This window comes from Alligator sinensis, unplaced genomic scaffold (genome assembly GCF_000455745.1).
Source record: "Alligator sinensis unplaced genomic scaffold, ASM45574v1 scaffold729_1, whole genome shotgun sequence".
Taxonomy (NCBI): Eukaryota; Metazoa; Chordata; order Crocodylia; family Alligatoridae; genus Alligator; species Alligator sinensis.
Genome location: NW_005843670.1, coordinates 13,394 through 25,366, shown reverse-complemented (window position 1 = coordinate 25,366; position 11,973 = coordinate 13,394). Strand labels below are relative to the sequence as shown.

Sequence of the window (11,973 nt, the reverse complement as noted above, 5' to 3'; positions counted from 1 at the left end):
TAAGTTGCAGGGGTGGGCTAACAAAAACAGGATGCATTTCAATACTGAAAAGTACAGGGTGCTGCATTTAGGCAGCAGTAACCAGCAGCACACTTATAAGATGGGAAACTTCCTTCTTGAGAGCATGGAGGCAGAAAGGGATCTTGGAGTCATTATTGACTCCAAGATGAACATGGGCCGACAATGCGAGGTCACGGTTGGCAGGGCTAACCGGACCCTATCGTGCATCCACAGATGCATCTCAAATAGGTCCAAGGAGGTGATCCTCCCCCTCTACACAACACTGGTCAGGCCACAACTAGAGTACTGTGTCCAGTTCTGGGCACCCCACTTCAAGAGGGATGTGGACAACATTGAGAGGGTCCAGAGGAGGGCCACCCGCATGATCCAGGAACTGCAGGGCAGACCCTACAATGAGAGGCTACGGGACCTGAACCTGTTCAGCCTTTACAAGAGAAGGCTGAGGGGGGACCTGGTGACTGTCTATAAACTCACTAGGGGAGACCAGAGGGGTTTGGGGGAGACCTTGTTTCCCCTAGCACCCCCATGATGAACGGAGGCCCTTAACTCTTTCTGCCATGAAGGAGGTTGCCCCTCCAACCTGCCAACTTCATCGTGGGGCTTCCCTTTGACCACCAAAAGGGGAGGGCCCTTCTTCCCCTCTGGAAATCCTCGCCTCACCTCCTCAGGACTGCAATTCCCTTTTCGGGTTCTGGTGGGCCGGGCTTGTCTCTCTCTCTCTCTGCGAGTTGGCTGTGGGGCTTCCCCCCACATTGGCATGGATGCTCTGTCCTGCTTTCTACTTCTTCAGGAAATCCCAAGATGCCTCATGCAGCTTCCTGGCCTGTCAGGTCCTCTCAGGCCCCATGCACTGCTCTGCGCACCAAAGAGGCTCTTGCCTCCTGCAGGAATAGGGACCTGCACTTCCTCATACAGCCACACAGTCCCATCAGCTCTCCAGACCCACAGTGCACAGATCCATGAACCAACCCAGTGGCTCTCTACACTGTGGGGCTGGGAGCAGCTGCTTATTGCTTCCCGCTCAGTGGAGGCATCTTCAAGCCACTTCTGGGGCAACTCCTCCAACCTGATGGTCAGCTCTACCAGCTCTTCTGCCACCCCATCTTCATCATCCCTCATCAAAGCCACCCATGTGCTGGGCACACAGACTTTTATCCCTTCTGGAGGCTCTACCCCACTATTGAAGATGGACCAAGGGGAAGCCTGAGAGGTTAGTTCCCCCTCAGGTCCTCCTTTTCACCTCACACCTTGGCCAGGGCAGGGCAAGCCATCCTCCTACTTTTTTTTTTTTTTTGATTGGTTGGTTGGGGAGAGAAATGCCATCAATCAACCTGAGCCATCCAGCTCAAACCATCAAGCTGGGCTGCTGATGAATCCTTGGCTAGCCTGCCACATCAATAAATTAGATCAGACCACAAACTAGAGATTGAATATCCCAAATGAGATGCCTAGAGCTCCTAAAATATCCCTGATTCTGGGAGGAACCAGCATTTTGCTTACAATGGTGTAATATTGAGACCCAAACTTACTTTTATTGAGCATTTCCAATGGCAATTGTTGAGTTTCATGCACATGAAGATGACTGCCTCAAAGGACCATGGCATAGGTGTTCTGGTCTAATGTGAAGGCTGTTGGGAGGAGGCAGAAGCTATTTGTGGACTCCAAATCTATGGCCAAGTCAGAGATCAGGAATCAAGGACTTAGCTATAAGATCCATTGGGGAAAACCTCAGGCAGAGCCCCGGTCAAGGTTCAGGAGTGAGGAAGTGAGCAAGCAAAGCAAAGAGGAGATCCAAAGAGCTGGAGCCAAAACATGCAGGTGAGCAGGGTGAGAAGCTGGAAAACCAGAACTGAAAACTCAGCAGGATCCAGAGAGCTTACCACGGCAGATCTTCACACAGAAGTGTCATCTGGCCTGCAGCCTGCTGCCACAGCTGGACTTTATTAAGTGGACAACCATTACCAGCAGCCCAGCAGGAGGCCCTAAGAGTGGCCAGTTGGTTCAATAGCAGAGCGGGGACACCAGCTACAGCCTCTGTTGGATAGGGAATTAGTCCAGGCTCGGCTGCCTATTAGGGCCCCCGGCACTGCCCCAGTAGTACATCCCCACCACTGTCACTTGTGTTCAATTCCCACTGGTATCCTTTGCCCGATCTTCTCTTCATAACTAGGGACCTACTGAATTCACAGTGTCAGTCTTCTGTACAGCTCCCTTAATCCTGCAGGGTCCCTGGCATGTCCTGTCCCCTCCACACCCCTCCCCACACACTGATTGGCAGAGGGGCCCTGCCACTCACTCCTGATTGGCAGGAAGGCCAAAGTTGTAGTATTAAATATGGTGATGTTTTTGCCTCCCAACTGGTCAGCCACAAACAGGAGGGCCACCAGGGCCCCTCCGCCAATCTGCAATGTTTGGCAGGGGGGTACACAGGGGAGCCTGCAAGATTAAGGGAGCTGCTGGACAGCCCACTTCTGCAATGAATTCAACAGGTCCCTACTCATGAACATAGGGCTGATAAAAGGAGAAGTAAATAGGATTCCTATATGTCCAGGTAGGTTAAGTTTAACATGAACTTTCTAAGGACCACTCAGGACAAGAGTCCTAGTTTTCCATGGGAACACTGCCATCATTTATTGGCCATGCAAACCAAAACACCTGGATGACTCCCCTGCTTCCCACTTCAGCTGGATCAAAGGAGCAGATACCACACATGAGGCCTGTACACTCCTAGTAGGTCATACGTACATTAGGTTCAATCTTGCCATGCTCACTCCCTTGCTCTGGGCCACGCCAGCCACTCCAGGCCTATGACCACCATGCTGTACATGTGCACAGGGGCAGAGGAGTGACTCAGGATCTCTAGCACAGTGCATGGCTCTGCGGATCCTCTCCTCTGAAAGCTTTCTCAAACACTTAACACCCAATGTCTGAAATGCAGGTGTTGCCCCAGGTCTCTATGGTCTCCTGTGGCCTACTTTGGCCCATGTGGCCAAGATTATTACAGGCAGGATCCTATGACTCCCCTCTCCATCTTGGTAGTCAGTCTGGGGTCACTGTTTCCCTGAAGCCACACTTCAGTTCAACAACTTTTCTCTTCTGGGAACCATGGCTTGGCTAGTCTCAGAGCCAGCTCCACTATCAACAGGCTCATCCATCATTATGCATGAGGACCACAAACACAATGGCCTCTTCTTTCTCACCCACACTCACAATTCAGGGGGACAAGCAGGCTGACCTATAATACATTCCCCTCAGTGACATCGTAGACATTTCAACATCTCAGAAGGAGATCATATGGATTTCTTCTGAGAGGCAGATGGAGGAATGCTCTATGTGAACCTAACGCATGGTTTTGTTCATTTTGTAGGTAAAGTTGGGAATATGGAGATAGCCAGCCTTCACAAAATGGTTCCATTGCTTCTTTGGGAAGCAGCACTCCTATTACCATTTTTCAACATCTTATTCATTTTTAATGAAGAATTCCTTTATTACATTAATGCTATGCATTCATTTTGTTGTGTCTACCCATCAGCTCCATTCCTTCCAGTCACAAAGAAAGGAATATTGGACATGGTTTTGTTTTCATTTACTGCTCTGCATTCTTGCCATCGATGTAAACCTTGAAATCTTCCTGTTTCTCCCTGTTGACCTTTTCCATGATATCTGGAATATATCAAATCAATTTATTTTACAAAAGGCTTACATCGATTCTTGGGTAACAGCCTTTTTTCATGAATAAAGCTGCTAAATAGAACAGGTTAATCTAAAATTTCTGCTAAATAGAACAGGTTAATCAGGGAGGCTGTTGGAAGGCCAAGGCAGAGATGGACCTAGGGCTAGTGACCAGAATTAAGGATAATAAAAAGTCCTTTTTCAAATACATACTAAGTAAGAAGATGGCACTGGGTAGCATGAGGACACTACAGGATAGGCTTGGCAATCTGGTAATTCCAGCAAATGAAAAAGCACGCTGTCAAATTTTGCTGATGACACCAAGTTGTGGGGCGAGGTGGGCACACTGGAGGGGAGGAACAGAATCCAGCTAGAATTAGACAGGTTACAGAGGTGGACAGATGAGAATAGGATGGAGTTCAACACAGACAAGGGCAAGGTGCTGCATGTAGGAAGAAGGAACCAGCAACACACCTATAGGCTGGGGAACACCTGGCTTGTCAACACGGTGGCAGAAACGGATTTTGGAGTCATTGTTAACTCCAGGATGAACATGAGGCACCAATGCGAGGAAGTGATCGGTAAGGCTAACCACACCTTCTTGTACATCTACAGATACACCACAAGCAGGTCCAGGGAGGTGATCGTTCCCTCCTATGCGGCACTGGTTAGGCTGCAGTTGGAGTACTGTGTTCATTTCTGGGCACTGCGCTTCATGAGGGATGCGGCTAGCATCAAGAGGGTCGAGAGGAGAGCCACTCACATGGTCAAGGGGCAGTGGGGCAGGCCCTACGAGGAGAGGCTAAAGGGCCTAAACCTATTCAGTCTCCACAAGAGAAGGCTGAGAGGGGATCTGGTGGCCATTTATGAAGTCACCAGGGGGGATCAGTGGGAATTGGGGGAGGCTCTGTTCCCTAGGGCATCACCCGGGGTTATTAGGAAAAGCGGCCACAAATAGTTAGAGAGAAGGTTCAGGCTGGACATCAGAGACATTACTTCACAGTTAGGGCTGCCAGGCTCTGCAATGGGCAAAACTGCATCAAAGTCTCCCTCTCCCCCTCCCCTGGGCAGGCTACAACTTCTGTCCATCTTGCTGTAAGTCTCTGCATTTCTCAATCCACTTTCTGAGGGCATGTAAGACATCCCTGTTTCTCAGGCTGTAGATGAGTGGATTGAGTACTGGGGGGACAATGGTGTAAAACAGAGACACAATCTTGTCTTGCTCTGGTGAGTGGTACGAGCTGGGTCTCAGGTACATGAAGGTGGCTGCACCGTAAAACATGACCACCACAGTGAATTGGGAGGAGCAGGTGGCCAGAGCTTTCTGCTGTCCTTTGGTTGACTTCATACTCAGGACCCTGTAGAGGATACAAGTGTAAGTGGCTAGTATAATAGAAAAAGGGATGAGGAGCACGACAATGACAGTCACAAACACCAGAGTTTCATATCGAGAGGTGTCAGAGCAGGACAATTTGAGCAGGGCTGGGACCTCACAGAAGAAGTGGTCAATCTCCTTTGAGCCACAGTAGGGAAGAGCCAGTGTAAACACTGTGTGAATCAAGGCATTTACTGATGCTCCCATCCAGACTCCAGCTGATAAAAGAAAGCAGATGTTCCCGCTCATGAGGATGGGGTACTGCAAGGGGTTGCAGATCGCTATGTACCTGTCATAAGCCATGACTGTCAGGAGGAGGCACTCTGATGCACCCATTGTCAGCACAAGGAAAATCTGAGCCCCACAGCCAGCTGGAGAAATGGGGTTGCCTGGGATCAGGAAGTCAGCTAACATTTGGGGGATAATTATCAGTGTCTGACAAATGTCCATGAAGGCCAATTGTCTGAGGAAAAAGTACATGGGAGTGTGAAGGGAGGAATCCACTTGGATTAGAAGCATGAGAAGAGCATTTCCAGACAAGGCAATGATGAAGCCTAATAAGATCATGGCCATGGGGAACATGTGTACACTGGTCCGACTCAGGAATCCCAGCAGAATGAAGTCTGCTGAAGAAGTTTCATTTTCATTCTTCATTTCCTCTCCACACAGCTTTGCCTGAAGCCCTGGACAAGAACCAAATGCCTGGTGGCATATGCACACACTTCCTACTGGACAACACTCATGGAAACTGAGGCAGCAGGCAAGTTTTATTGTCCTGTGAAAGAAATGGAAGATATTATGGTTGATAAGACAATAGCCTCACTTCCTCAGGAACTATGTACATTTAGGCTAAACATTTCCTATTATTAGCCTAATATTTCTATGTCCATCTGCAGTCTCCACCTACAAGTGAGCTGCAGTGGTTTAACTCATGGTAAGTCTATGCTACAGACATAGAAATGATTACAGCAGGGATTAGCAATCCATGGCCTGCAGGACCTTTGAATCTGGTCTGATGATTTGGGGTCATTGTTGGCATTTGGACGTGGGGGAGACACCTCTATTATTAGCCTAATATTTCTATGTCCATCTGCAGTCTCCACCTACAAGTGAGCTGCAGTGGTTTAACTCATGGTAAGTCTATGCTACAGACATAGAAATGATTACAGCAGGGATTAGCAATCCATGGCCTGCAGGACCTTTGAATCTGGTCTGATGATTTGGGGTCATTGTTGGCATTTGGACGTGGGGGAGACACCTTCTAGTTTCAGAGTAGCTAGGTTCAGGAGGGACCTGAAGAGATCATCTAGCCTGACCCCCTGCCACAGGCAGGAATGAATACTGGGTTCACAAGACCCCAGACAAGTGATCCCTCCTCTTGAATTTGCCCAAGGTAGGGGCGAGGACCACTTCCCTGGGAAGTTGGTTCCAGATTCTGGCCACCTTAACTGTAAAATATTGCCTCCTAATCTCTAACCTAAATCTATTCTCCATCAGCTTATTACCATTGTTCCTCGTCACCCCAGGTGGTGCTGGGGAGAAAAGGGCTCTGCCTATTTGCTGTTGATCCCCCTGATGAGTTTGTAGGCAGCCACCAGGTCCCCCCTCAGCCTCCTCTTGCTGAGACTGAACCGGTTCAGGTCCCTCAGTTTCTCCTCATAGGGCCTGTCCTGCCCGCTCACCAAGCAAGTGGCCCTCCTCTGAACCCTCTCCAGGCTGCACACACCCCTTTTGAAGTGTGGGGCCCAGTACTGGACCAAAGTCGCATAGAGGGGGAGTATCACCTCTCTGGACCGGCTTGAGATGCACCTTTGGATGCAGGACAAAGCAGCGCTGGCCTTGCTTGCTGCGGTCTGGCATTGGCGGCTCATGTTCATCTTGGAACCTTCTTCAGGTGCTCTCCCCAGGCTGCCTCAAGAACAAGCACCATCTGTGGGCGTTCTCCTTGTGCCACAGGTGGAGATTGGTGGCAGTGGTGGCAGGGTGCTAGGGTGCCCATCTCCAACCTGCAGTACGTTACTCCAGTTTGCAGCTGGAAAGGTTACCTACTCTTCAACTACTATGCTCTACAGAGATGTCATAGCTAGGGTTAAACAAGTTCATTGGAGTCCTGGTTGCAATGTAGCCATGGCAGTGAGGAAGTCAATGCATGCCACCTTCCCTGCCCAAATGCAGGAAAAATAATCAGTCCCTATGCTCTTTGCTGGTAATAGTACCCAAATAATACCTGTGCTGCTAATACTACCTTGTTACATGTGAGTCTGACTGAACTCGATGGGAAACAATCTCAGAGAAAAAACTATTGGCAAAACATTTTACAATGATTGAGTGTGGCTCGGTCCTTCTGGCCATTCTCCTTTTCCATCACCACCAGCAGTGACATATATCATGAGTAACGTGATCGGTAGCAGGAGAAGAAGCACTTGGCAATGGAGCCATGGCACACGGGAGTATGAGGAAACATGCTCTGTCCCAAACACCTCACCATTTACCAAACTCTAACAAATACCCCATAGCTGCTCCCCAGCCATAGCGTGTGCTGGGCAATTAATGGGACAATGAATGCTTGAAGGTATTTACAGTGAAAATATTTGCAGAACAAATCCTATAACTTAGGTGAGAAAAGAATGTGCGTATTTGTTAGTTGAAATTTGAGTAGAGGAAAGTATCTATGGAAAGCCTGAAGGCCAGTCTCCTATTTAAAGGAATGGTTTACAAGTACCTGAATTTCAGAGCACAGGTTCTCAGGTCTTTCTGGATATCACTGTACAGTAACTCAGGCAGCCAAAACTGAGCTAGGACTAGATGAAAGGTAACAGCTAGTGAGATCAGCTATAGGCTGTTTGAAAAAGTAAAGATCCCATAAAAGCATCTGAATTTCAGAGGACAGGTTCTCAGCTCTTTCTGGACATCATTATACAGTAATTCAGGCAGCCAAAACTGACCTAGGACTAGATGAAAGGTAACAGCTAGTGAGATCTGCTGTAGGCTGTTTCAAAAGGAAAATAAAAAGAAAGAGAAGGAAAGGCTACAAAAAAATCCTGCATAAAATAAAAACATTATTTTCATGTCAAAGAGTGAACAAAGTTATTCTCAGGTTGCTAGAACTAAACCTCTTAAGGAACATTTCTCACCCTGTTCCCCACCCCAAATTAAAATAATAATTCAGAAAATCTCAAGTAACTGGCTGAATGATACACAGTGCAAAACACTCTGGAAGAAGCCTGGCTAGGAGTGGGAGGTACAACATGATGACCATGCCCTTCCTCTGATGTCGCAAGCCAATGTACTCCATCACAGGTGATCTTGCTTGACATGGCTAGCCAGCGTGCAGCCAGCCAGCCTTGGCGTTTTAAACTGGGCAGGTCTGGTTTTCACCAAAATGCAGCTTTTCTAGTGTTGACTGCAATAAGTCTACGCCCTGGGAAACTGATAAGGCATACCTGATTACCCTTTTAAATAGATTCATTGTTTATTAATGCTTCATTGGCATGCCAAAAGCTTGCCATTAAAGAATATTTGTAACAAAAATCTTGTTGGTCTAATGAAAGACATCACATCTGTCCTTGAGCCCTAATTGATATTATTAAATACTACACAAATAGTTTATGACATGTTATGTTAGACTAAATCTCTCTTTACCTGACATATTTTAATATCCCTAAAAGTGGCCTGGGTTAAATCCTGGACCTGCAAAGGTGAAAGAGGAATTTGGAACTGACACCGGGAGAGATGGACTTTTATCACTTCTTTGCAAACATTTCCTCCTCCTTTGAAGTTCATCATCATACGTAGCTGCCCTGACAGGAATAATCTGTTTTCATTAATAATGTCCACCTCCCAATTCTTAATTGTATCATTTCAGTCTTTGTCACATGGAAAGAGGCACATTACAGGACATTTGTAGCTATGAAATAAAGTAAAATATATTTTATTAGTGGTACTATTAGTAGAAGTAATAACAATAAAAAGTAAAATATGAATGACTTTATTGAAATGTAATACCTGAGATATATTTTGAGAAACATTTATATGCCACTTCTTCTGTCATTATCACATGGGGATCTTTAAGAAGAGAAATGGTGCTGTTCGTAATAAAGATAAATCTGGTTTTAAGAATCTTCAGTTGTATAAAATAGGACTAGAAGGAAACAGTAATCACTTACCTTGGTCTCCTTTATCTTTTTCTCTGATGACTTCAGTAACAAACTTAATCTTTTCTACTATATTCCTGGAATGTTTTCTTTTTCCAGCCTAATGGTACATGTACATTTGCAAGAAATAAAGAGTTACGAGCTCAAAAGCAAGTACACAAGAAATCCACATACATCTCTTCTTGCATGGCACTCCTTTCGAATGGGGAAGCAATAGCTTTCTAAGGAAGCAAATTAACTTTAAAAAAATCCTCAGGTATGAACTCCATTTCAGTTTCAACATAAAAATTGTATAATACCAGTTCTTGCCCAGAGCCTGAAAATTATTTTTATAAGTTGAAAAAATGCAACATGGGCAATAGATAAAAAGGATCTGAAATTAGTCTTAAAGAAAGACACTCTACACTGAGTAGAGAGACAGCAGAGCTCTTTCAATCCTGCTTCTGCAGCTAGCTGAGTAAATTAGGTAGTGGAGAGAGGGGAGCACTTATGTTGTAAAAACACAGTCTTCACAAAAGCCAAGTCAAGCTTGTGGCCAGGCTTGTGGCCAACCTTGTGGCCATCAACAATAGCCTTGAAATCTAATGGGACCAAATTACACAAACTTTCCCACACTCTGGGGCTCTTCTCCCAAGTCTCTAATTAAGTTCTCCTTCCTGCTCCATATAGGTGCTCTGGCAGACTTTCTTCCATTCAGGTATTTGAAAACTGCAAATTTTGCTCAGGGAAGTTTCTTGGCAACCTCTGTCTGGAGGTGGGAGAGAACAAAGCATTTCAGGAAGGATGATACATTTGAGTCTTTCTTAGAATAAATTCTAGGGGGAGGATTTTTTTTTTTTAAACTGGGAAAAGTCATATTTGAATGTTTTCATTCTAATACAAAATGCTAAATCTCTCACTGCTTGATTTTCTAGTGGGATGAGACCTCTGGGTTGTGACTCACTTGACATGATGTTTCTCCATCAAGAGCACCAGTTCTCCAAACATTCAATCACAAGACATCCCTCTCATCTGGAGAGTTTGAAAGAGAGGAAGAGCAAAGGAGCATAGTCTGCTCAGATATGCATAAGAGTCTCCCACCCCTGGCCCCACAATCATGGACTGGGGCCTGGGAGCTCTCTGCTGCCAGGGTAGGGGGACAATTTCCCTGCCTGGCCTCTGGAGGCAGCTCCTGCCCCAGCAGCAAGCAGTTCCCAGGGACAGCGAGCAATGTCCCAGCTGCACCAGAAGATAGCTGTCTCCTGGCCCCGTGCTCCCTGCCAGCTCCTGGGCTAGTACCAAAAGGGAGCTTTGAGCTACCCCCGGCTGCTGCAGGAGCCCAGTGAATGTCCACCAGAAGCAGTATCAATATAGTATTAGGAGCAGCAAATCTTCTGCTTCATCGCTGTACGTGTAGATGTATGCCTGGGAGAGTTTATTTTATCAGACCTCATTCTAGAGTTAAGTGCTCCTGGATTATTTGCATGTGTAGATGAGCTCAGTCACTCACTGCAATAAATTTTGTTGGACCACCTACATGTTTGGGATGGTCTTTGACAAGCTTCCAAAAATAGAGCATTCTTCTTCAGGTAGAAGAGTTTTCGATTCCTAATACTAGAAACATGAGATGCTTTACTGTGAAGCAGTGTATTTTGCTGTGCAGTTAACATATGTGTCTACACATGCACATGGTTACTGAACAATAACCCTTCCTAATACTAAGCTAGCTACCTGCAAATGCAAGTAGCAAATTTACTTGCAGTTACTAACTGTGCAGTAGCACTTGTCTAGACACCTGACTGGGAGCAAATGCAAACCTGCTCCTGGTCAGTCAACCCCCAAGGGGTGGGAGATTGCTCCCTGCCCCATGGAGCTAGCTGCTGCCAGGGAGGGCTCTTCCACTGGAGCCCAGGCAGGGACTATGTCCCCCTCCCCAGCCAGGAGGGAGCTCCAAGACCCCTGCTCCAAGGTCATGATTGTGGAGCAGAGGCTAGGAGATTCTTGTCTCCCACCCCCTGTTTCACCATCACAATTCGGGAGCAGGGGGTTGGGTGATCCTTATCTCCCAGTGCCAGCTCCATGGTTGTAGGACTGGCATTGGGACCAGTCCCACTGTCACGGAATTGGTGCTGGGAGATAAGGTTCAGGGCCATGGCCTCGCTACCAGCTGCCCAACTGGAGGACTGGACAGGGGGATGGGTGCTGCCCCACCCCTGCAGCTCTTTCCAAGCCACGAACCTCAATCATCCGATCAGGGCACAGGCCTGGGGCATGCACCTGACCAGGACAGCTCCCAGTGATTGTGGGGTGGGGACTGGAGACCCTGTTCCTCACCCACCTCTGCGATCTAGGAGCTGGTGGGGAACAAGCTCTCCAGTCTGTCCCCGCCCAGCCCCGTGATCATGAAGCTGAGCAGGGAACAAGTTCTCCAGCCCCTGCTCTGTGAACTGTCCTGATCGGGACAGATCCCAGCCCCACGGCCTGATTGGGCAGTCGAGGCATGGGGCTTGAAACGAGCTGCAGGGATGGGCCAGGTCCCAGCCCCCTCCCCTGATCCCCCAGTGGGGTAGCTAGTAGCGAGCTAGCTAATCTCCTCAGCAAATCACTAAAGGTGTGGGGTGGGGGGAGGCTGCACAGGGGAACCTCCAAGGTTAAAGGAGCTGCTGGGCAGCCCACTTCCAGCATGACTTCTGTAGGTCGCTGCTCATGACCATAGAGAGGATACAAGCAGAACCAGAAAGGATTCCTGAATGTCACAGAAGTGCCAGATTG

At 47.5% G+C, this 11,973-nt stretch overlaps 1 protein-coding gene across 1 annotated transcript; it reads right to left on the bottom strand.

Moving 5' to 3' along the window:
• Positions 1-4,765: 4,765 nt before the first annotated feature.
• On the bottom strand, positions 4,766-5,722 carry LOC102384920 (olfactory receptor 2T27-like). The gene has a single exon (XM_006039062.1). It carries the CDS (start codon positions 5,720-5,722, stop codon positions 4,766-4,768), a length of 957 nt encoding a protein of 318 aa, XP_006039124.1.
• Positions 5,723-11,973: the final 6,251 nt, after the last annotated feature.